This window comes from Vespula vulgaris, chromosome 9, assembly GCF_905475345.1.
Source record: "Vespula vulgaris chromosome 9, iyVesVulg1.1, whole genome shotgun sequence".
Classification (NCBI taxonomy): Eukaryota; Metazoa; Arthropoda; class Insecta; order Hymenoptera; family Vespidae; genus Vespula; species Vespula vulgaris.
In genome coordinates, this window is record NC_066594.1 from 8,437,576 (window position 1) to 8,460,594 (window position 23,019).

The 23,019-nt window shown below is 44.0% G+C and overlaps 1 protein-coding gene across 1 annotated transcript; it reads right to left on the reverse strand.

Moving 5' to 3' along the window:
• Positions 1–6,763: 6,763 nt before the first annotated feature.
• LOC127066040 (uncharacterized) lies at positions 6,764–22,868 on the reverse strand. The gene is made up of 5 exons (XM_050999264.1): positions 22,648–22,868; positions 16,949–17,058; positions 16,748–16,861; positions 15,637–15,833; positions 6,764–11,553 (listed from the first exon to the last, which is right to left on the reverse strand). Exons 3-5 carry the CDS (start codon positions 16,836–16,838, stop codon positions 10,561–10,563), a joined length of 1,281 nt encoding a protein of 426 aa, XP_050855221.1. The 5' UTR covers positions 16,839–16,861; positions 16,949–17,058; positions 22,648–22,868; the 3' UTR covers positions 6,764–10,560.
• Between the last annotated feature and the right edge of the window lie 151 nt (positions 22,869–23,019).

Genomic DNA, 23,019 nt, shown 5'->3' on the forward strand with positions numbered 1-23,019 from the left:
TTGCTCCATTAGAGCCCGATAACCTTGACCCGATATTCGGATAACTAGACGACAAGGATGACGACTCAACTTGACCGATTACGTCCGACTGGACTGTTACAGATACTCGCGGCAACAATATCACGGTAGAATTTTTTCTTCCAAAGATATTGCGTATCTAAAATATATGCGACGAACTACGTTCTCGTTTATCCCGTTTCACGATCCAACGACGCGAATAAACATTGTTTCTCGATACACTTTCTTTCAACGCGTTGCTCGCTGCATCGATTTTCGTCCAACGAGACTATTCGCGATACCAACGAAACGCGAGGACGTCGCGCGCGAAAAAAAAAGAAAGGAGAAGAAGAAAAAGTGGGACACTCTCGCTCGGATCCTTCTCTCGGTTGGTTTCGGAAAAAAGGGCGTTTCGTAAAAATCTTTTTCGTTGGGTCTTTCGCCCGATCAGTGCAAAGCTCGAACGTTTCGAAAGAAGATTAAGCTTTAAGGATTGGTTGGAGAGATACTAGTTCGTGATCGAGTCAATTATTTTTCATCGACGTGCGATAGAAAATACGCGTTGAAAAAAAGCAGCCTGCCTACCTACCAGTACCGGAGTGAATAAATTTCGGTGTACGATCGATACACGATTTAATTAAAACGCTTCGAATCATTCGGTCGAACGAATAGAAATTATTTTCAAATCCCATTCGATGCTTTCCCACTCTCCGTAGGTATCCATAGGAACGAATATTAAGCGATTCTTATTAGTGGATATTAAAATAAAAATTCATTTTTCGGGAGACGCGTTACGCGATCGAGCTTTACCCCTAGAAATTCGCTTCCTGCGGTCGTGTCTACGTAGGTACATAGCCAATTTCGCGTGCGTTCGACAAGAGTATTTGGATGGTTCGATCGCACGCGAGTGCACTCTATTCTTCCTCGGTCGCGCTCCTTCCGCTTCGTGCGCGACCATTGTTTTGCGAACCGTTATGGCGATGTGCCAATAGCCGCTGCTGCGAAATCTCTCTTTTCGCAAGATACATATTTCATCTCGAAGAGAAATTTATCGCTCGGGAAAACGTAGAAAAGGCGTACTTTTGTCATCGATTCGACGAAACCGTTCGTTTTACCTTATTAACCCACTGCTAGGAAGCTCGCTGAATGCAGCCCACCTAGCAATAATCCCATTGCGATTTACATTACGAACGACCGTCTCGTCTATCCCTTACAAGGTACACACGAGGCGATGCAACGACAATGGTAAGAGAAATCGATGGAGCCGATCGATAAAGGTAATCTCTCAGCGTTTGTTCGAGCAACGAGAAGACATAACGGGGATCTCTATAGCACGGATCTCGGCCGACGTAAGAAGCCGTCATCCATCACTCGGCTCGACCGACGATGCGTAAGAAATATTTTGGGCGATGGTCGTGAAAGATTCCGAGGATGAGAATCCGAGGAGGATGGAACGACCCTCTGATAAATGGGCTCGTCGATGAGGGAGACAGATATTTCTATCGAATCGATTAGCAAACTGTTTCACGTACATGAATTTATATACTTGGTGTATCCGAGTAGCGATATACGTATGCGTGTACACGGAATATACATCTATATACGCAAAAGTTCTAAAGACGAGTCGACGTTTTCTTACTTCTCGTTAACTCGTCCGGTTTTAGAGACGTAAAGCGTTTTCAGCACTTCTTCGAACCGTTTTACGATCCATCGAGAGAGAGAGAGAGAGAGAGAGAGAGAGGAGAGAAAGATGACTCGAGCGTACTTTCGAGCGAAAGTGCGAAGGCGTTTCAAAGAGAGAAAAGAAAACAGGGGCGTGGAGATGAAACGCACGAACACAAGGTTACGCGTTTACGTGAAGAACATCGACGAGGGTAGAGCAAACTCCTTCTATCCGTCTCGCTGCGTGTTGGAGGAAGAAAATGGGAAAGGGTACCTTTTCTTTCTTAGTTCCTTCGTTCTTGCGGCAAAGTACTTATCGAAGATGGCACTTGAACGAAGCGAAAGGAAACCTTAGCGTATCCTGTTTGAGAGAAAGAAACTGCGAGAGAAGAACGGGGAAAGGGATTTTTCTTGGATTAATGACGAGCGACGAGAATAGAGATTTCTTTATGCGGTACGACGAATAACGCGAATTTTATTGTCCCTTCTGGCTGGCTATCTTGAAAATCATTCGGACCGAGTCACGTGGCAGTGTTTCGATAGACTTTACGACTAAACGCGTTTTCTCAATTTTTCTCAGCTGTTCCCAACGACTTCCCATTTTTATCACCTTATCGATATCCGATGGGGGAGAAGGCCGAAGGAACGAGTGCTCGACTGGAAGGTCGCGTGAGCGATTACCAATCCTTTTACTCGATCGCGGACAAACATGACCGATTGCGAACGGAGAGACACCGAGAAATACGACGACGTCGCGATTCGAATCCGTCAAATCCAAGGTAAGGAAATTTCCTCCTCGTTCCGTAAAAATCCTAGATTTTTATGCTCGCGGAGAGCTGTCGATGGCACAATCGCTCGCATCTTTCGTTCCCCGAAAGCGAAGAAGAGAGAAATCTCTGTCGAGAACGGTCGGAGATGCACGGATCGATCGCCAGAGAAAGGTTCCTAAACGCTTTCCATCCATCCTTCTATCCCTCGTCGACGAGTTAAACGATATTTTCTTATATGTCTTGGAGAGAATCGTTAACGAGAAGGCTCGCGTATAAATAAAGGAGTAAGAGACGGGAAATATCGAGGCGTCGGAACATCGGTACTCCCGCAGGAGTTAAATACTGGAGGAGAAGCATCTCGCGTTGCGGTTCTCCCGTCGACGAAACGGTCAACGAACACGCTCGACGTCAACGCTGCTAACGACGAATCTTCCTTCGTCGCTTCGCAAAAATATTTTAAACGAACAAGGAGAAGAAGGAGAGACCCGATACGCGACAAATTAATTCCATCGACGGATTTCGTAAAAGCCTTTTAGAACTTGGGTTCTACGTTAGCGCGACACGTACGTTCATCCGGCTAATTCCCTTTGCCAAGGTTTGAGAAGTAACTGAAAAATAGTAATAGTAACGATCGTAGTAATAACAACGACAACAAGGACAAGAACGAGCGTCGTTATTTACGAGCAAAACTCGCAGCGGCGAGTGGACCCGTTGAAAGCACTTGGAATATATACGTAAGAGTACGTAAGAAAGAGTTCGTTGAAGGTTTTAACATAAAGTGCATTCGGCTTTCCCTCGAGTTTAAAGACGAAGCTTAACCGGCTGGAAATGATCGCGCGCTAACTGCGAAGAAAACTCACGGTCTTAACTCGGTGACGAAATTATCGGACTCTTCCGTTTTATCGCGATTGATCCCGATCTCCCGAGGAGAATTCGACCGTAAGTTTTCTTCCTCGAATCGAGCCAATCTCCAAAGATTGGCTCTTTTTTGTTTTCCTTTTCATCGGTCGATCCTTCACCTACCACCTCCGAAAACATCGTTCGATCAAAGAGAATGGACGAGCGAACGACCCGAAACCATTAGCAACAAGCAATAGATTTCTTTCTCTTCGACTCGAGTCCGTTCGATCGATTCGAGAATTTCCTATTTCACCGTCTTGCCTCTTTTCTCTTCCCTTTTTCCTTTCTTTTCATTTCTTTTCTTTGTCTTTCTTCGGCCCCTCTTCTCCAATCTTACGTTATATACAAAAAAAGTAAAATCGTCCGGTCGAATTTGCGTCTGACCTTAGGTCGAGTCAAACTACTTGCGACAGAGCCAGTAGTCACGAGGCACATACGATTCTTCTCTAAATGGGAAAAAGGAAACCTTGCGGTACTTGCGACGAACCTTGACGAAAGCTTTGCCCCGTTATCGTTTCAGTCGGTTTTGTCGTCGCAAGCTCGATTATCCTATCGTGCATCTTGTATCGCCGGTTCTCCTGAGCCGAGGTAATTAGTAACGAGTAATTGAATCTATAACGAGGATCGTCCGGGAACAAATTGACTTTCGATCATTGCCGAAACACATCCGTCACGCAAAGCCGACGCTTCGCGTACACCTCGAATACGACCCCGATCGACGACCCCACGATTCCTCGTCGTTCCATCGAAATTATTCCTTCGACTCGTGACACAGTCCGTTATAACGTTGCTCCTGCGTTATCTCGATTACCTCTAATCGACGCGTCTCCCTTCCTCGTTTATCGATCAATATCTTCCAGATGTATGCACTTGCGAATCGCTCAAGAAGAAAATATTATGCCTGTACGTTACAGCTACGTATGGAAATCGTATTCAACGAGTTTCCTCGCGATCGGAGGAGAACGAGTTTTGCGTGGGTTAGAGACAGTGGAAATCGGCGCGTATTCATTAAATAGATCCGAGAAACGCATTCGATCCGGAAGGAAGGAAAGAGGAAGGATCGTCCTAATGGCGAGTGCACGTCGCGATTAGGCCGATCCATAGATACTCGCTTACATACGTGGACGAATTCCGACGCTTCTTAAAATTCTTTTCGCGTTAAATCATTCCGCGGTGTGTGTAAAACCGTGTCGGTCGCAGCGCGCATAAGAAATCCGCGCTGCGATCGATGTCTCTACGTACGTACCACGTACGAGGCTCTTACGTCTCCGCTCCTTCGAATCTTACTCGAATCGTAGTTATTCCGGCGAGATAAAGTCCAATAAAAGTGATCTAATCGAGCGTGAATTTCAGATAAATATACGCCGGTCGACGCAAGCATCTCATCGAGGTAGACCTCTTTTCCTTGTTTTATCAACCGAACGAGAAAGTCCAAAGGTGAGAGATATAAAATAGTATACTCGTGAGGTCTACTCGAGACGGTAGATCGAAGGGTGGATTTTCTTCTCCCTTCCTTATCCTTTTTGTTCCTTCATTCTCTTCTTCTCCTTCCGTTTCGTCGCATTTCTTCCCCCTCCGTGCCACTTTCACGTTTTTCTCGCGACTATCCTTCTCGAGTCTGACCAAGAACATTGGAAAGAATTTTTCAACGTTGCGAGAGTTGGCCAGCGTGCACCGAGAAAAATCTTTCTCGGGATACGTCGCTTTCTTCCTTTCGCGCCGGAGATACGCCTATCTACTTCGTAGCGAGAGATCGGTACGCCTAATAGGTGTATCACTTTTTAAATAAAACTTTGCTTCCTAATAGGGATTTATGCGCTCGAAGACGATCGGATAATGACCGACAGTGTCTTTAACCTCCGTGCCAGTTGAAATACGAAACTGTGTCAAGGTGACGCTCTTTGTGACCTTGGATAGAATTGTACTTAATGGTCTTTAAAGGGAGATCACTTTATCGGTGCTATCTCTCCCCGTAACACTTCATTCGCAGGAATTGCAACAATTTACTGTCAAAATCAAGACCTTATAAATCGAGTCCTTCGTTCGCACGTCCACTTCATCTATATCATTTATCAGCTTGTCGTCCTAAATGACAATCGCGAGTTCGTTTATCGCGCCTTTCGTGGATCGTCCAAGAAAATTTCGTCGAGGCCTCGTCGACGAGATGTCGGACGTAAACGGGAAGCCCCTCCCGATCTAACGAAATGCCATCTCTCGTATATCCCAAAGCGATTAGGTTCGTTACATAAAATCAAAGCGTTAGGCGCTACGTGACTCGGCCAAGACTCGTGCCACGCGTACCGATATTCGTTGCGTTCCATAATGTCCACAGTAGGTATGCCAGTGCGAAATAAGTTTACGTTGTTTCTCGATCCAATCTCTTTTGCCTAATGAAACACAGGACTGGTACAAACGTACGCTCCAATCCTTTCGCGCTTCTATCTTCTTCTACCATCGTCGTCGTCCTCATTTATTCTTTTCATAATATCACGGAATGAGAAAAAGCTTGGTTATTCCGCTTCGAGTAAACTCACTCAATTTTCTCAAAACGTTTACGCGCGTCGAGTAGAATGCCATGGAGCGAGGAACTCTGAACGAGCTTATCGGGTAAATCGTGTTTTCTTCCCTCTCTCGCACGCCCGCCCGCCCGCACGCACGGACGGACGGACGGACGGAGACGCCGAATTGTCTCGAATCGTTGTTCTTATCGTTCGAGAGTTTGATCGAACGAACGATCGAAAGCATTCTCGAAAGCTATCTTGTTTTTCGGAGAAAACACCGTCGCTCGAGCTGCAGGATACGCCGAGGCGCGACGGATTAATCTCGGAATTGCATGCGGCTGGAGAATCCTCTCGCTCGTAGCTATCTTCCATCCTAGATAGAATGTACAGCGTGCATAGACGAGAGAGAAGAAAAGTTTTCATTCATGCTCCGAACGTGGAATAAAAGGTATAAAGTTATCTCGAGTTCGCACGGAACGCCTATCCTCCTTCCTACCCATTCTCATTTCTCTACATTCAAGGATAACTCGTAAGAACGAAGCAGTCCTCCTCGGTTTCGAGCTTATCCGAGATAGAACGGTAAGGAAAGTGGAGACTCTTAAGTGGTATCGTGGTAACACTAACCTTGTGGGATATTAGAGCCCTTTAGCGGTAAGCTCGACGGCGGTAGATAGGTCCTTCGATCTTGGCGCGCCTTTACTTTCTCTCTTTTCCTTCCCGCGTTTCAAATCCACATGATCCAAAGAAGAGGCTTTCCCAAATTCTCTCCCTGTTTCATCGATTTTTATTTTCAGATATACGTTTTCGAAACTCGTAATCGCCTAAGGAAATTCTTACCTTCCGTTGAAACGCGACTCCAGAGAGCCGCTATCCGAATTATCTCCATCCTGAAATATTTTCGTAGGTAACGACGATCGAAACTACCTTTGTCACTTTATATTCACAAATTTGAATTTATTTATAGGAGAACTTTATACAAGTGATATCAGAGAAATATCCAACGGTTTCATATACCGTCGGAAGACGACGTTTCGTGTTACTTTTTTGATACTACGGTCAATATGGCGTAGCTTAACGAAATAGATACGTTAACGAACGATTAACGAGATTCTCCATGATCGGAGCGTCGGACATTGGACTCGTTGCGTAATGTAGCCAAGTGTCTGCGCAGATTTCTATACGTATATACCTACACACGCGCGCACGCACTCCTCTCTCTCTCTCTCTCTCTCTCCCTCTCTGTGCGTATGCGTGTGCGTATACACCTACGGTTAACACAGTTATCGTCCTTAAAACGTGTCCGTCCTTAATAAAGGATCCTGCCTCGTTGCGTCTAAAAATCGATTACGAGGCACCGTGTAAAAATTTTAACCTTGTTCCATTGTCTCGTTTCGAACGTTTGATGAAATTATCAAGTAATAGACACGCTCCATTTCTATTTTCATATGGCCGACGTAGAAAGGAAAAATTTGAGAGAAGCTAATTGGAATAACTTAAGACTAAATAGATTTATTCGATCGCGATAACACAACTAGTTATAATTACCACGCCTGCTTTCAACCTTAAAAAGGCTGAACTATTTTACCATCTCGCTCGCAATCTTTCAGTCGTCGCAAGAATTACTCGTAATATGGGTATAATTATCTCATTTCGTTTCGAAATAAAATAACGAAGCGTTATTATCTGCCTGCTTTCGAACGCGCGCAATTTTTCGAGAAAAATACCCTCTTTGGTCTGACGATACTTTTGTTAATTCGACTAAATCTATATAAAAGGTCCCTTTGTCGCGCGATATTAAGGCGACACGAATGGACTAATTCATAACTATATATAGCGATAAAATTTGTTCAATCGGATGAGAAATATTTTTGGTCACAAAATATTATTTATCTCAAACGATCCTCGTTTGAGGATTATCGTACGTGTATATACAGGGAATACTTTTTTTACTCTTACGTAGACGAGACGTAATGTTTGACGAAATATCTAGAAGAATGTGATGGTATAAAAGATCTTATAACCGAAAGTTTCGAATCGAATGTCATGGTACCACCTACGTGCACGAAGAGATCATTTGAAATATTCGAAACTTCATTATACGATCAGATACAGATATCGAAGTTTAAATGAAAACGTTACGACCGAACGTATAAATTAATTAGACTCGTATACAACACGGTTTAGAACTGATTACGCGATACGGCCGAAGCGGTACTTCCATTTCGTGTATTCCGTTGATCATAATTTATAAGAAGAATAATTCATCCGCTACAAGCTCGATTATGTTCCCCTTTAAAAACTCTCGACGTAAAATTCTCGTCGGTATGTTCTATTCTTTCGAAACAACGAGAAGTAATGCGGTGGAAAAACTTTGAATAAACTGTTTAAAGAAAGTTCAAAAGCAATTAATACTTACGAAACACGCCTATTATTTATATTCCAATTACGCCGTTATTTTCTCATCGAAAATACAAACGTGCGCCCATACGTTCGCAAAGAATTTTCACAACTTATTCACGACTATGTTTATGTATGTACGTATGTATGTACACGCGATAAAAGGATAATTTATCTTATCGTTTCTTCGACCGGATAAATACACGATATCGGCAAATATGCAACGTAGGTAGGTAGGTAGGTAGGTAGGTAGGTGGTAGGTATAGTTACGTACTTAGGTTCTGTGCTTCTTACGTCTACGACACTTGCGTATGATTCAGAAAAGGTATTTTAGACATTTCGATGTGTTTCGCGGTTTTATCTCGAGTGGAGGAAAGGCAGGTGAGGGAAAATGAAAGATCCGAAAGGAAACATTCGGAATAGTTTTTCTATTATTCGACGATTGACGTTAATTATTCCGAGAGACTCCCTGAGTACAGGTTGAACGACGATTACCAGACTCGATGGATATATTTCTTTCCATCACCGCGTTAGATTCAACCGCGACGGAACAACCTTTTTCAAAACGAGTACTCGTCGCTACGCTCGAATGAAATTTCTACGACATTATTCTCGAAAAACGATCCCTTGGAAGGAAGAAGGGGTCTATTATCGGACGTGCAGAACGTGCGTCAACATTTAAACGTTTGTCTTTTTATCTACGAACAATTTCGTGAAAGGGAAAGAGAAAATCCGTCTATTTAGCGATAGAGTCATCTTCGAAGAATAGAACAATTCCTATTAATTTACTAGCGCGCGCGAGAGAGAGAGAGACGAAATGGACGGAGGACTAAACTCTCCAGCTATATTTACGTCTACTCGAAGGGAAAGAGAGTAAAGAAAACGAGAGGACGAGATAAAGAGGAAGAGTTGGTCGACCGCTACTTAAAGCTCCGATCCTTCGCTCGTCGGAAAAATTCAATCGAGACGACGGCTGAGAAGCACGGACGATTAATCGTAATTTGTCAAATCTCTAACGATCGAACGAGAAACTCCCCAGCATTCTAGATTTATGTCCAACAAAGTCGTATCAAAAAGGACATAAGGGCTCGAGCCGTTTTTTATCGAAATGTACATTTTGATTCCTTTTTATTTTCGTTTCTCCGAATAACGCTAGATCCGGCTTTTATAACCTTTCGAAGTAAACGCAATTGATGTCGTTTCGAGTACCGCCGAAGGGCCAAAATATATGCTTTCGATAACTTTTATCTACGACGTTGTAGCGATATAACATTTTCTCGTTAGTTTTGATAACGCATTCGATTGCGTCTCTCTCTCTCTCTCTCTCTCTAAAAACTTTAGAAAGAAGCAGTAGAAATATTTCCTACTACCTCCAAGTAGGATATTATCCGTCTCTCGTTGAGAAACAGATCGAACCCCTCGAACGGTTGATGAAGCGACGAGCCAATAACAACTTGTTTTCTTTCGTGTCGGCTAAGCTACGATTGTGCGATAAAAGAGATATTAATAAAAAATATTTGACATCTGTTTTCATCGTATGCAATACATGTGTAATTATCACGTTTCGTTTGGTTTCATCCCCTCGTTCGCGTACGAAAAGGAATCACGATTGGTACGAAAAAGATTCGCGATTGGTCCAACGAAGCTCTCGACCGTGCAACTTCTTTTCTATCTTTTTCTAGATCGCTCCTTGCACAGCGTTTATTTAACGAAGCTTCCTCTCGATTAAATTACACCATTCACGAGGAAATTAACCGAGTTTCGATGAATAGAACGCTTTACCTTCCCTGATGCGTAACGAATCGGAGCGGATTCAATCGCGTCCATACGGGAACAGACTGACAACGAGAATCCAAGCCGGACTTTGTCGGAGAATTACACGTATATCCATAGACTATTTAAATAGGAACGTTCGAACGACAGTTAATATAACAGAGTGGTCGTAGGAGTAAACGTAGCGATAAAAAAATGCATCTTTTCGAGGTATATTTTTCTAATAACTTTTTCTCGGGATATCCCATTTAAACGCTGCTATTCTTCGTTGCTGCTACGAACAACCATCCTGCGAACCGATCTTTCTTTCAATTCTTTATACGATATATCGACGCGATTCAAGGAGCAAATTTACTTCTCGATTAGCAACAGATTCGAGCAACGATGATCTCGGCTCCGATGCGTTTCGTTACCAGGTTACTCGATCGCGAGGAAAAGATTCGTTCCATCCGAAATTGCTAGTACGCAAAGGCTTCGAGTTCGTTCCGTTCGGCCGCTTTCGAGAGGAAACTTCGAAGATACGAAGTATGCGTTGCGACGATACGTCGCGTCGCGTCCCTTTAAACGCAAGTCGCTTTATACCCTAGCACAACGTCCGGCGTTTTGCTGCAGGACGGTCGATCGAAGAGATACGCGATGCCGCCGTTCTCTTCCTTATCCCGATCGGAGCGAAGGTCCCCTTGGCGGTCGAGAACCGAAGGGGAAACGTCCTTGTTATCCCGAGCGGTCTTCTTCGAGGCGGGAGAAGGAGACGGAGTCGGTCGAAGAGCGGTCTCGATTTTGTCGACGTCGCTCACGCTGGATCGTCCGTAGCGTTGGAAGGCTTGCTGCGAGGCGTTAGCAGGGACGTTGGGAGCTCGGAGCACGGGCTCCTCGTTCTTCTCGAGGAAGTTGCAAACGCTCACGCGTCTCTCTCTCAGGAGGGACTTACCGAGATAGGAGGAAGTCGGACGTGCCAAAACGTCCATTCTGTCGAATTGGCAAACGCTGCTGCCGCGATCGCGGAAAGGTGGCCTCGCAAGCACGTCCATTCTGTCGAAGTGACAAATACTCGAGCCCCGGTGATCCCTCTGAAGGGGTCTCGCCAAGACGTCCGTTCTATCGAAGTAACAGATACTCATACCTCGATCTCTCTGCGACGCTCTGCTCTGAAGAATCTGATACTCTCCGCGATCGACCTGACACACGCTCATACCCCTCTCGCGTTGTTGCAGCGGCTTGTCCAACGACTTACAAACGCTCGTCCTACGTTGACCCACTTTCGATGGTTCCGTAAGCGGGGCGGCCGCCGCCGTTAACATCGGTGCTTCCTTCGAACTCGCCGTGCCCGCTTCCTCGTTCTCCGGCCGATCGTCCTCGACGCTATTCCTTACGGTGCACTCGGCCAAAACGAGAGACTGCAGGTCGAACGCGCTCTTGGCTCGTCTCGGTGTCTCCTGTTCGACCGCGACGAGGGACGCGCTGCTCGAACCGACGAAGACGCTGTTCTGTCTCGGCCTCCAGCACTCGGTGGTGCTACCGGCTACGCAGCTACCCTGGTGCGCCGGATGATCCTGCCAGTGGACGTTAAATTTCGAGTAAGTACGGTGCTTCCGAGTAAGACGAAACAGAGTTTCGGGTTCGTTTCGCGCTTCCTTGCTATCTCTATCGACGCGTATACTTTTCTCCTTCCACCGCGAACCCCCTTTTTTTAGTAGAGCACTTTCCGCTCTACCTTTGCAATTATCTCGACCGACGTGCTTTCGCAGTTTCACTTCGTTTCGCGCGTAATGCATTCCAACACGGAATATGGAAAAGTTTCGCTAAAAGTCCACCCATTTGTCTCTTTTCCGATACATGTCGCGCTGATGAAAAGCGTCTTGGCCCTACCGCGAAAAGCTTCAAGCTTAAAGGAAAAAAGTGGAAGAGAAAGCGAACGGAAGTCGCGTGCGCGCTCGCGCTGTATTGTTACGATTGATACAGGCGCCGGATAGTTACAGAGAGAGAGAGAGAGAGAGAACGATAAAGTCGGAACGACTCTGGAGCGTACGACGAAGGAACAAGCGCCAAGTTTGTTCCCGTGGGAACGACGAATAACGTGGAATGTACTTTGAGTCGCAAACTCCCAAAACCGACGAGTTCGCGTCGCCGACGTAACATTATTTTTTTCTTTAATGTCGACCTTTTACTCGCGAACGAATCTTATCGAACCCTATTAGATATCTTTAAAATTTGTCTCTTGCCTTTCTTCGACTTATTCTACTCGATATCCCGCGATGATAGCTCGCCGTTTCCATACGTTATGCGAACGAGGGTAACGAGCTTGAGGTAGCAGGGTTGTTATCGTCGTTAAATATTTTTCTTATTATTAATCCACTCGGCGGAGAGCGTTCGAAGGAACGACGTCGAGCGAATCGATCGACTATTCGATGAGTAGATGATACGGACAATAAAGTCGAAGGCAAGAGCTCTTCGATATCTTTGCAATTTCGAAACGTAAACTTTACGAGCCGTCGACGGGTCTCGTCGGCGAGGAGGCTGGCTCTCCACCTCCGCACCGTTTTACGATAGAACGAAATAATTCGATCGTTTTCAAATTCGTCGGCGAAACGATAGTTAACGTTTGGACGTCCGACACAATTTTGGGTCGACGATGATCGATAGATAATAATCCGTCGACCAACATTCGCCTTTATCCCACAGCCGCTCCGAACGAAATCCGCCGGGGTTTTTCAATTCGAAGCCGAGCTTTGTAAGTTAGGAAGGACGGTTAATTCGAGCGATCCTCATTATCGGAAAACATTCGACGACGATAAGAGACGCGCGTTCGCTCGATCATTTGCCGGAACGGTCTTCTCTCCGAGTGGTCAGAATCGTCCCATCCCCCCACCACCTTTCGTTCAATGCGACACCGCGACAAGCGACGCGTTTCGATTTTGCGTGGCATTTTCATTCGCACTGGCTCTCGTCGACGCCCTTTCCGTCGTCCTTTGCCAAATCGAATTTTCTAAATAATTCACTTAAGCATCGGTTATCGACTCTCGCACGTGATACAACTTTCGATACAAGCAACTTTCTACGAAGAACAAAAATATGAGAATTGACGACAACGCTCTATGGAAAAAAATCAACGCGACTCGCTGATTTTATCTGGCAACGGTTAACGCGGTTAACACGGTTTACGATTTATTTACGCGTTATCATCGGAAATAGATTCCGTTAGCTACTAGGATTTCTCCTCGTCGTTTCTCTCGCGTTTTTCACACTCGGAAACGTGCGATAAAAGGGCGAGCAAATATCATTTCGACTAAAATTTCGAGAAAGATTTCTTCCGAAGCGACCACGAGAGAAACAAGCCCGCGTGGCTTGATACCTCGTAATAGATATCTCCTATCGTTACGGTAATATCGCGTTGCTACCGGAAAAGGAACTCTTTATGCAGATATTCTTGGTGTCCTGTAAAAAATGTTACAACGATGTAAGCGCTACGTTTCGTCTCGGAAATGCGTTGACTTTTATTTTCGGTCATCCCATTAAGAAATATGCCCAGGAGCCACGGCTTCTAACGAGAGCAGCTTAAACTCAACGAATCGTGATAGAAGTTTTAAAAACGTTCCACTCTTAACGCTCGTCCATATCGTAGTAGAATTTTTCTCTAAAAATATTTCTTCTTTCGTATCCTACTAAAGGCTCCCCCATATGTATCCCGGAAGGACAATTTCTCTTCTTCTCGATCGACTATAAATATTCGGAGACGGCGAAGTGAGGGAACCGGGGACGTTGCACTCCTAGTCGGACGAGTATTTTCGTACGCACCGCGAACGCTGGGAGCTACTCGAAACGTACGTCGATTCTGAGATCTCTTTATCGTCAAAACGTTTCAATGAGAACCGATCGGTGCATCGGATAGGTAGGTAATCGAGCCGTTTCGATCGAACAATAATCCACGTTGAAACGCCGTTGAAAGGAATATTGGGGAGGAAGAAAAAAAGATATCGCAAGAACGTCCAAGTCGTATCGTTTCTTTGTCGGCTTACTCGTTACTTGAAAAGTCGAAACTACTTTCAATTCGTTTGAACTCGCGCGGTCAATGGTACGTCAATCGAGAAATACGGCAAACGTCAACAAAGTCCTGCCGGAAGCTTTACGCGCGCGACATTAGTCTTCCCGCGCTCCTACTGCCAGTCCTATGCATACACAACGTGTAATCTTCTAACAAAAAACGATAACTCGGAATCTCTGCTTTCGATCGATCGGAAGCTTTCGTCGTATCTACATTTCTCTGATCACGATTGAAAATGTTAACAGGTTCTCTCTTTCTCTCTCCCGATGAGATAAATCAAGAGAAATATTTTACTCGATACCACTCGACGTTTCTCAATTTACTATCGAGCCACTTCAACATCGATATTCTGCCTACCTACGTACGCATATACTATGTAGATGCATCGTCCACAGATAACTATAGGTACCGATAGATACCTATAGATGCCTCTAGACACCTATATACATATACGAATGATAAACGACGTTGCCTTCGAGTTTACGTTATAAAATCCTAACAGAAACGATCTCGTCGTCCGGAGAATTTGCTTCTCGACGTTTCGAGAAGACTCCAAGAAGAATTCCAACATCCTTCGCGTTTCCCATTTCATCTTGTTACACGGTGATCCGGGTCTCGCGTTTTTTTCCTGATTATCCTCGGTGCTTCGTTTTCTTCTTTATTTCTCTATCCAACGAAAGTACAAGGTCTACGATCGTACTCGAAATTTCTTTTCTTTTACATCGCACCTTTTTCTTTGGAGAGATTATCCCCCTGCTCTTCCATCTTCGTAAGAATAAACGATAAGAAGGCTCGAACGTCAAAAGACGTAATTCGGGTGAGAAAAATGTGAGAGAAACGGAAGAAAAATGGAAAAGGAGAAAGGGATTCTAAGAGGTCGTTCTTACTCGAGCGTAGGATCGTTATGTAAGTACGCGTTTATTCCGATGCTCTCTCTCTCTCTCTCTCTCTCTCTCTCACTCTCGCCCTCTCTCCGGGTTGCGTTCGGCGTGCGTCAGAGGTCTCGGACAAGAAGGGAGGTCGAACGAGTAATGGATACGGCAGGAACGTCGATCGACCTCGCTTTGACATTGCTTTCACTCGGCAGGGATGCATTTTCGCCACGTACGAATTCATTCTAATTCCGTTGATTCGACCATTCAGCGTTGATCGATCGATCGGACATGTCGCACGAAGGGTCGTCCTACTCGAATCCAAGAGCCACCGGCTCGACATAGCGGTAATCCGTTTGAAGCACGCCGTCGTCAACGATCAACGATCAGGTTGCGCGAACTTACTCGAAGAGAACTTACAAACTCGAGCCTAGGCATGGTGTAACGACCTTAAGAGATTAATCGACCTAAAAGTTCTCCTAACGTCTTACGACTGATCCGTTCTTTCGCGACCCTACTACGTTACGGATTACGAACGAAAATATTCGAGTAAGCCGATTTGACCGCACCGAGGAAACAGCTACTTTCTACTTAATATTTTTTCTAGGGAGGTTTTAGGGAGCAAGCGGTAGAAGGGGGATATGCTAAACTAGACTAAGGAAGCTCCGAGAAAGAAGTCACGAACAAAGTTTACAAGAGAAACTGATCAATGGAGTTCTAACCGTAAGCGCGTTCATGTCGACCATCGTGCAGCTTTGCCTGTGTTGTTGCTGAAACTTTGGCTGATAGGGCTCCAACATTCTGATCTTTCCCCATCGATTAAAAAATAACGCTATCGCTGCGACCCAAAGGACGAGAACTAGGACGACGATCAGAGCTTCCTCGGCTCTGACCACGACCGCACCCGTTTCTGGTATTCCTGAAAGAACGAATATAAAAGAAAAGAAAAATCGAAAGCTTTTTTAAGCCGGTCGTTTTGTAATCGTTCGCGATCTTTAAGAAGAAAATGAACGACCAATTAAAAGGCCGGTCTTATTCGAGTCCACGGAGCGTTTTTATCCAAAGCAAAATGTTTCCTCTGCCCTAGCCATCGTTCCAAGCTCGATACGATAACGACTTTCGTGCGAGTGAAAACCGGAAAATACGACACGCGCAACGTACGTACGTACGTACGTACGTTTGTCGCTGCACGATTCGATCCGTCTTCTCTCTCGTATCTCGCCGTACGTAATACAAGCATCCTTTGTTGCACTTTCCGAAATGCGCCGATCAATAACGATAGAAATTTTCAAACCTCGAATCTCTCTTCTAAAGTTTATATAACGCGAACAATCGAAGTATGGATCGTTAGAATTGCTTCTCGATTTACTAGTTTGCGATTCTAATTCGTCGCGCGATATAATCGATAACGATAAATCAGAAAATCGACATATTTATTGGGAACATCCGAGCGTCTCTGTAAAACGGTGCTGGTGCATTTACCGAACCTTCTCTATGAGTAATGCGCGTCCGTCGGTACCGTGGTGGTGTCTGTACTCGCGCGCGCGCCCGTGTGTGTGTATCGTGAAACGTTAGATTTATAGCTCTTAGAACTCGCTATTACGACACCGAAATGATCTAGAATGTCGTAGATATTTGACGAGGAAGACGATAAATCGTTGATGGCAAAGTCGTCGATCAAAAAAGATTAGCACGATCGCACGATTCCGCTTTAGTTTTAATCACTGGCTCCTTCGTATTTATCGGATAAATATAAGACGAAACGATTGACAATGTTTCGAAAAACCGATCTCGTTCCTGTTCATCTTCGGACCTCATTTTCGAGCTTATCACCTGGATATGTTGAATTTAATTCGATGCCGGCATCCAATTCCGAGGGTATAGACCCAGCAAGGACGGTGTCGTCCGGTGCTTCCTCGAGCATCACCTCGATTTTTGTTACGTCACCTGAGAAAATACGAGCGTCTCCATAATCTATATACGTGTACACATATCTCGACGATTTAGTACGCGATATCGACGCTGACTACTTACCGCTGACATTGACGTTTTGGTATTTAACGGGCAAAGGGGTGACATGTCGATGTTTTCTGACTCGATCGCCACCCTCCACCGCGAACGAATTGCTTTCTTCTATCAAGAGTCTGAAACATAAAGAAACGATACGTTTATTGTCAATTAGTTTTCCAAACAGGTTAAGCGATATGAAGTTATTACGCTACCGTGGCCGATAATTTTTGCGAAAAGCATCGATACGTTTACTTACTTTGCCGTACCATCCGACAAGCCCTCATCCATTATTCAACGAACTCATCTGGCAAACTTTGGTATAGGTGTACGAACGATCTATCTCGCTTTTACCGCACAAAATTCGGCCATAGGGCTAACCATAATCCGATTGCATTATGCAATGTTCTACAGAGGCTCAGCCAATAATGCGATTTCTCGAATTCCACGATGAATTTGAAAGCGGGAGGGGGGGAGAGAGAGAGAGAGAGCGCGCGCGCGCGCGCGCTTAAATGTAAGAGGAAATAACATAATCGGGGAAAAACAGAAAGTGTTGTAATGTCCTATACTGGTAGGCTGAGGGGACGGGAAAATGAAACGACTCACGTGCGGCGAAGCTTTTCTCTATCGACGAGTGTACATAAATACTTGTGAAAAGGGATGTCGCAGCAACAGAACCCAATTCAAACTCTCGTATTTCAGGAGATGTGCTTACCGCTAAAAGCTTGGCAGACAACGGATAAAGAGCGAGAAAATCATGCCGGGGATAGGAAGTAAGCAAAGATAATTACATCGAGACTCGTTCTTTTCCTTTCTAACGACATCTCTTATCTCTTTACAAGACTTACGTTCCTGCTCGCCATTCTCCCCGACGACTCCAGATTACGTTTCAAAAGGGGAAAAAAAGGAAAGAGCACTAATTGCTTACGATTAATAAACGAGAGATACCTAACTCTAATCTTCCAAGAAATTTTTATCCAATTTCGAAAGTGCCTCCCATCGTAATTGAAACCGACTCGTTTTAAATCGACGATATTAAATTTGTAAAGAATGTCGTGGATTTTGTTACACGCTAACCGGTATTTCGTTATGTAAAGCTGTTAACGGGGAGTCTGGTTAGGTAACAGTTAATAAGCGAGGACGTTCAATAGATGAAAAAGTAGCTGGAAAGATAATTGAAGGGCTGCCGAAGAAAGATACGGTGCAGCCCCGTAGGCTAATCAATACAGAAGCGAAGAAGACGCGTCTTATGAAATTTTCTAAGCAACGCTCCTCTCTCTCTCTCTCTCTCTCTCGCGCGCGCGCGCGCCTTTGTCGCTACTCGAGTCACGAATCGCGACAACGACGCAACTTGAACGTTTCTTTATCGCAATCTAGCAAGATCTTCCTTCTATCGTCGTAATATCGGCGTCGTAAAACGCTATACGCAATAAAGCGATGAGCAGAGTACCATTAACTTACCAATATATGTACTTTAATCGTGAAACGTATTTGCTTTTCATCAACCGGTCGAGATATTCTTTTCATAAGAGGACCATACCACGTAAAGCGATAATAAAGTTGTTGCTTGCGAATGAAAACGAAAAAGTCAGTTCCTCTTTCCTTTACGACGGATTTCAATTCTCGCCCTTCTCATCGTCCATCTTCGATAAAAGATATCGCGAAAATAAAAGATAAACGAAAGAGGAGCCAATAAGCGAATTTATGAAGAGGAATCGAATCGGACGAATACAAAAAAGAAAAAAAAATTCTGAGAACTTGAGATATATAAGTGAGATTAAACCAGACGTATCTCCTCGTTTAATCAAGAGAAAAATATTAAAAGATTATTCACTTTTAATCGCACAAATCGATCTTAATCGAACGGATACGTTCCAACTTTTCTTTTTGCGACGACTCGAGTCTCACGCGGAGTGATTTGTCTCGTTGTTAGCTAAGGACGGGTAATAAATTTGCGGTGGTAAACTGGAAACGTCATTAAACCATGCTTGAGAAGGTACGACTGTTCGAAACTTGTTCAACTTCGACAGCACTCGTGCGCGTGGTCCACGATTTACACACGTAGGTACGTGTACAAACGCACGTAGCTATGCATACACGCTCTCTCAAGCGCGAGACAAACGGTTCTACGAATCAAAGAAATGTCATTAATTTCCTTAAACACGTCGTATCTATCAACGAAGAAGTTAGACGTATTTACGTATGCTTTCGTTATTTATTCGACCGAAACTTGGACGAAAAGAACAGCGTGTACTTATATACGGTGTCGTACACGGGCTAAACCGACGCGGCGGATACCGTCGTATGTAACGTTGAAAGACTTTCTCGGTCGAAAGAATGGAGAAAATTACTTCCTTCCATTTTAGAAAGGCCGAGGACCGAGGAGGAATTGGAAAGCCGATAAAATTCCGGAAGGTAAGAGTCGTTTCGATGAGACGATACGTGTCGCCCGCAGGAAAATATTTCCCTCGCGAGTTTCCTTCGTGAGAACGATTAGAGCGAAGAAAAGAAAGAGAGAAAATACGCTCGCTTCCATTCTTTCATACAACGTCCCTTCTTTGTTTTATTTCTCTCTCCTCTCTCTCTCTCTCTCTCTCTCTCAATTCTTCCTTATGCAACGTTCTTCCCGTCTTCGTGTCAGAATCGAGAAAAGTTTGCTCGCGACAATACGCCTTCGTATCGCGATGGTAACCTTGAAAGTCCTTCATCCTATTTACGTACTCGCACGAATACCAGCCGCTTCACCGACACGTTCGATGAATCGTAAACGTAACGGCCGAACGATATCTCGATCCATTCGCTTTTGCGCGAATATCGATAACTTTAAAATAATTTAATAAATAAAATTACACGGCCCTAACGATTGAATTCTAACTCGGCTCGCTGCCATTACGTCTCTATTCGCAAGCTGCTCGTCATTTCGACGCGCGGTACGCGTGATTTTTAACGTTGCACTCGACTCGCTGCAAACCCCTAGATTCAACGGATTAGTTGGACGGCTCGACTTCGTTACGATCAAAGCTAATAGCTTTCGATCCTAATAGGCCTCCTGTCGTTTTTCAAAGTTTCGTAGACGCAATCCTCCCTTTCCCTTCATTCTTTTTCGAGATACTCGAGTCGTCGCAAACGAGTTTACTCGCGACGAGATGCCTGTGCAAACTTCCTTTCTTCGTACTACGACGTACGTTTCGAAAAGGCAAATAAATCGTTTCCATTCGTTCATATCTACATCTAGAATAATTTCGATTCAAGAACGACGGATAAATAATCTGATTCGCGCACCGAAGAAAATAAGAAGCATCGAAAGAAAAGTCGCATGCGCAAACGCAACCCAGACGCGGCTACCGCGTCTATCGTGTAAACAATCTGGTATGACATTTATTATTTCAAACCAATCGATGAATCAAACCGATCGAAAACTCGCGTTCTTAGACGAATGGCAGCCAACTACGTGGTTAAATTCTGTTTAAAATTACTACTTGATACAATGAAAATATTGGATGGATATATTTAACGCGAATCGAATATCGTCGATCGATGACGAAAGGTTGATCCTCGGAGATCGGACGAGATATACCTCCTTGATATCTAATGATATATTTTTATATTTATATTTAACGTTTAGCGTTACGATGCCGGTAACAAGGCGAATTCTTCGCGTGGTTATAGCTTCGAATCAGCCTGGATTCAATTTTTCACGAGAAATGTTTCTAATATCTATCCTATTACTTCCAACCATCGATCTGATGCAGCATAACTGGGCTCAAGGCTACGACACGAGTCTCTCTCCGGCAGGATGAAAGAAACGCGAATCAATGGATTCCTAATGCCTTCCAACTATCGCGATTCTTCGACTACGGCGAGACGGATTGTTGCGTCCGAGTTGCGACGACGATTGCTTCATCGACGCGCCTATATATTTTACATTTACGCTAAAACGATGCATCTCTAATTATTCGAACTAACGTTACTAAACGCACCTCGCACGATCGTGTCGTTACTCTTCCTTGAAAACGTGCTTTACAAAATTACTATCTCACTCTCTACGTAAGGCCGCTTCTTCCCGCGTAATTGTTAATTATCGTTTGCATGCGGCTTCCTCGAGTCATAAGGATTTATAATCCAGAATAGATACAGCCTCGTCGATAAGTCGACGATTCGAGCCGAAGACGCGCGATACCGCTTCTTTCTCTTCTCAAAATTTTCAAAACAACAACATTCCGATACAATGGCTATAACCTTACGAGAAAAAGAAAGAAAACTATTGATATCGTACGAACGAAAAGATGACCTCGCGATAACGACGGAACATATCTCGTGTATGAACGAAATCACGTAAACACTTTTCTTTCTTTCTCTATTTTGAAAGGAGGAGGGCAGCGAATACAAAGACCGAATCGTCCTAGGAAAGAGAGAGAGAAAGAGAGCTCTCGCAAGGCAAAGAGAAAAAAGACGGAGGAATCCGATTTCGTTAAAAAAGGTCTAACAAGATTGGTCACGGGAACGATGCGTTTAAAATTTGATTTGCTTCCTTCGCGATAGGCTCCGATCGGGTTGGCGGAGGGTGGAGAGAGCGAGGGAGAGGGAGAGAGAGAGAGAGAGAGAAGCCCGTATTTCAGAGGCCGTACCACGAAAGTCGTCCATCAATCCTGCGAGTGCTTTTAGGTACCCCGAAGCAAAGTACCGATGTATGTACATATCGTATATACGTATCTATATATAGACAAATACACACGATTTGCAAAATTCTTCGCTCGGACGAAAAAATTCCCGCGAATAATACGTACGCTACGTTGTCGCCGCAGGTAGGAATATTTTTATTCGTGAAACTTTTTTTAATACCGTAAAATTTCGCACGCAACTATCGTTATAAGCAAAGATTCTCGCCGATCTCCGTCGCTTTATGCTCCAAAAAAGAAGCTTCTTACCACCGAGGGGATGGTAGCCAGAAGAAAAAGATTTGCTATTCTTTACACGAAAATAAAGCTTCGCAGTCGGGATGACCTAAATATTCGACGAACGGTCGGTTTTTTTTCTCTCCCTCTCTCTTTTTTCTTTTCCGGCTAATCGAGGACGATGGTAAATCTTATGTACAGTTATGCCGCAATCGGTATATTCTTTGAAAAAAGTGCCAAGGAAACATTAGCGATTTTTCAAATTCTCCTTTGCGTCAATTCCCATTAAACGGAAATATTAATTCGATACTTTTTATCTCTACGAGCCTTATAATATCCTCATCTACTTAATTACATCCAAGGATATAAATATATTTAATATATATTTAATATACGACAAAATTTTATTCAACCTTGGACCAAATAAAAATATGTCCGTTTAAACGATATACCCTAAACATAATGAATTCTTTTGTAAAATTCGATTCTCTCCTTCGAATATGTACTTATTGATTAACACGTGTCATGATGCTCGAGACATTAAAGAATACATATACAAGCCGTCATATTTAAAACGTACATTCGTTCGAAATCATTACATTCTTACATTCGAAATAGATACATAGCTATAGCACGCTTTTCATATCGCTTGAAATATTAACCTTTTTTCCATCGAAGAAATGATAACGAAGAAAACGAGTCAAAAAGCATTATACCGTGATGATCGGCAGTTTTCGCAATATGGCGTTATATTATAAAAAAAAAAAAGAAAAAAAGAAAGAAAGAAAATAGTCAAAAAGAAAAGAAAACAATGCGAAATAAGTGACTAACCTTTGAATTTGACGCAGTACACTTCCCTGTCCGCTACTTGAAAGATGCGTTTCTCGATGTGTTTTTCTTGACACTTGTTCCCTGCTCTATCAAAACGATCGAGAAAAACACAAGTCTTTGTCGTCGAAGAATTTGGAAGAAAATAATAAGAGAAAAGTGTCGAGAGAGGCGCGAAACTCGAACCGTAATCGCCTAACTTCTCCACGTGACTGACGGAAAGAGTAAGTGCGCGTATCCCCTCCAGTTGGGCGGATCGCAGAAGCCGAAACGAAACTACTCACAGAGCGCAGGTCTACGTTTACCCTCAAGAGAGGGGAGGGGGAGAGAGAGAGAGAGAGAAATAGTAAAACAAAATAGGTCTTCCAAAACAAA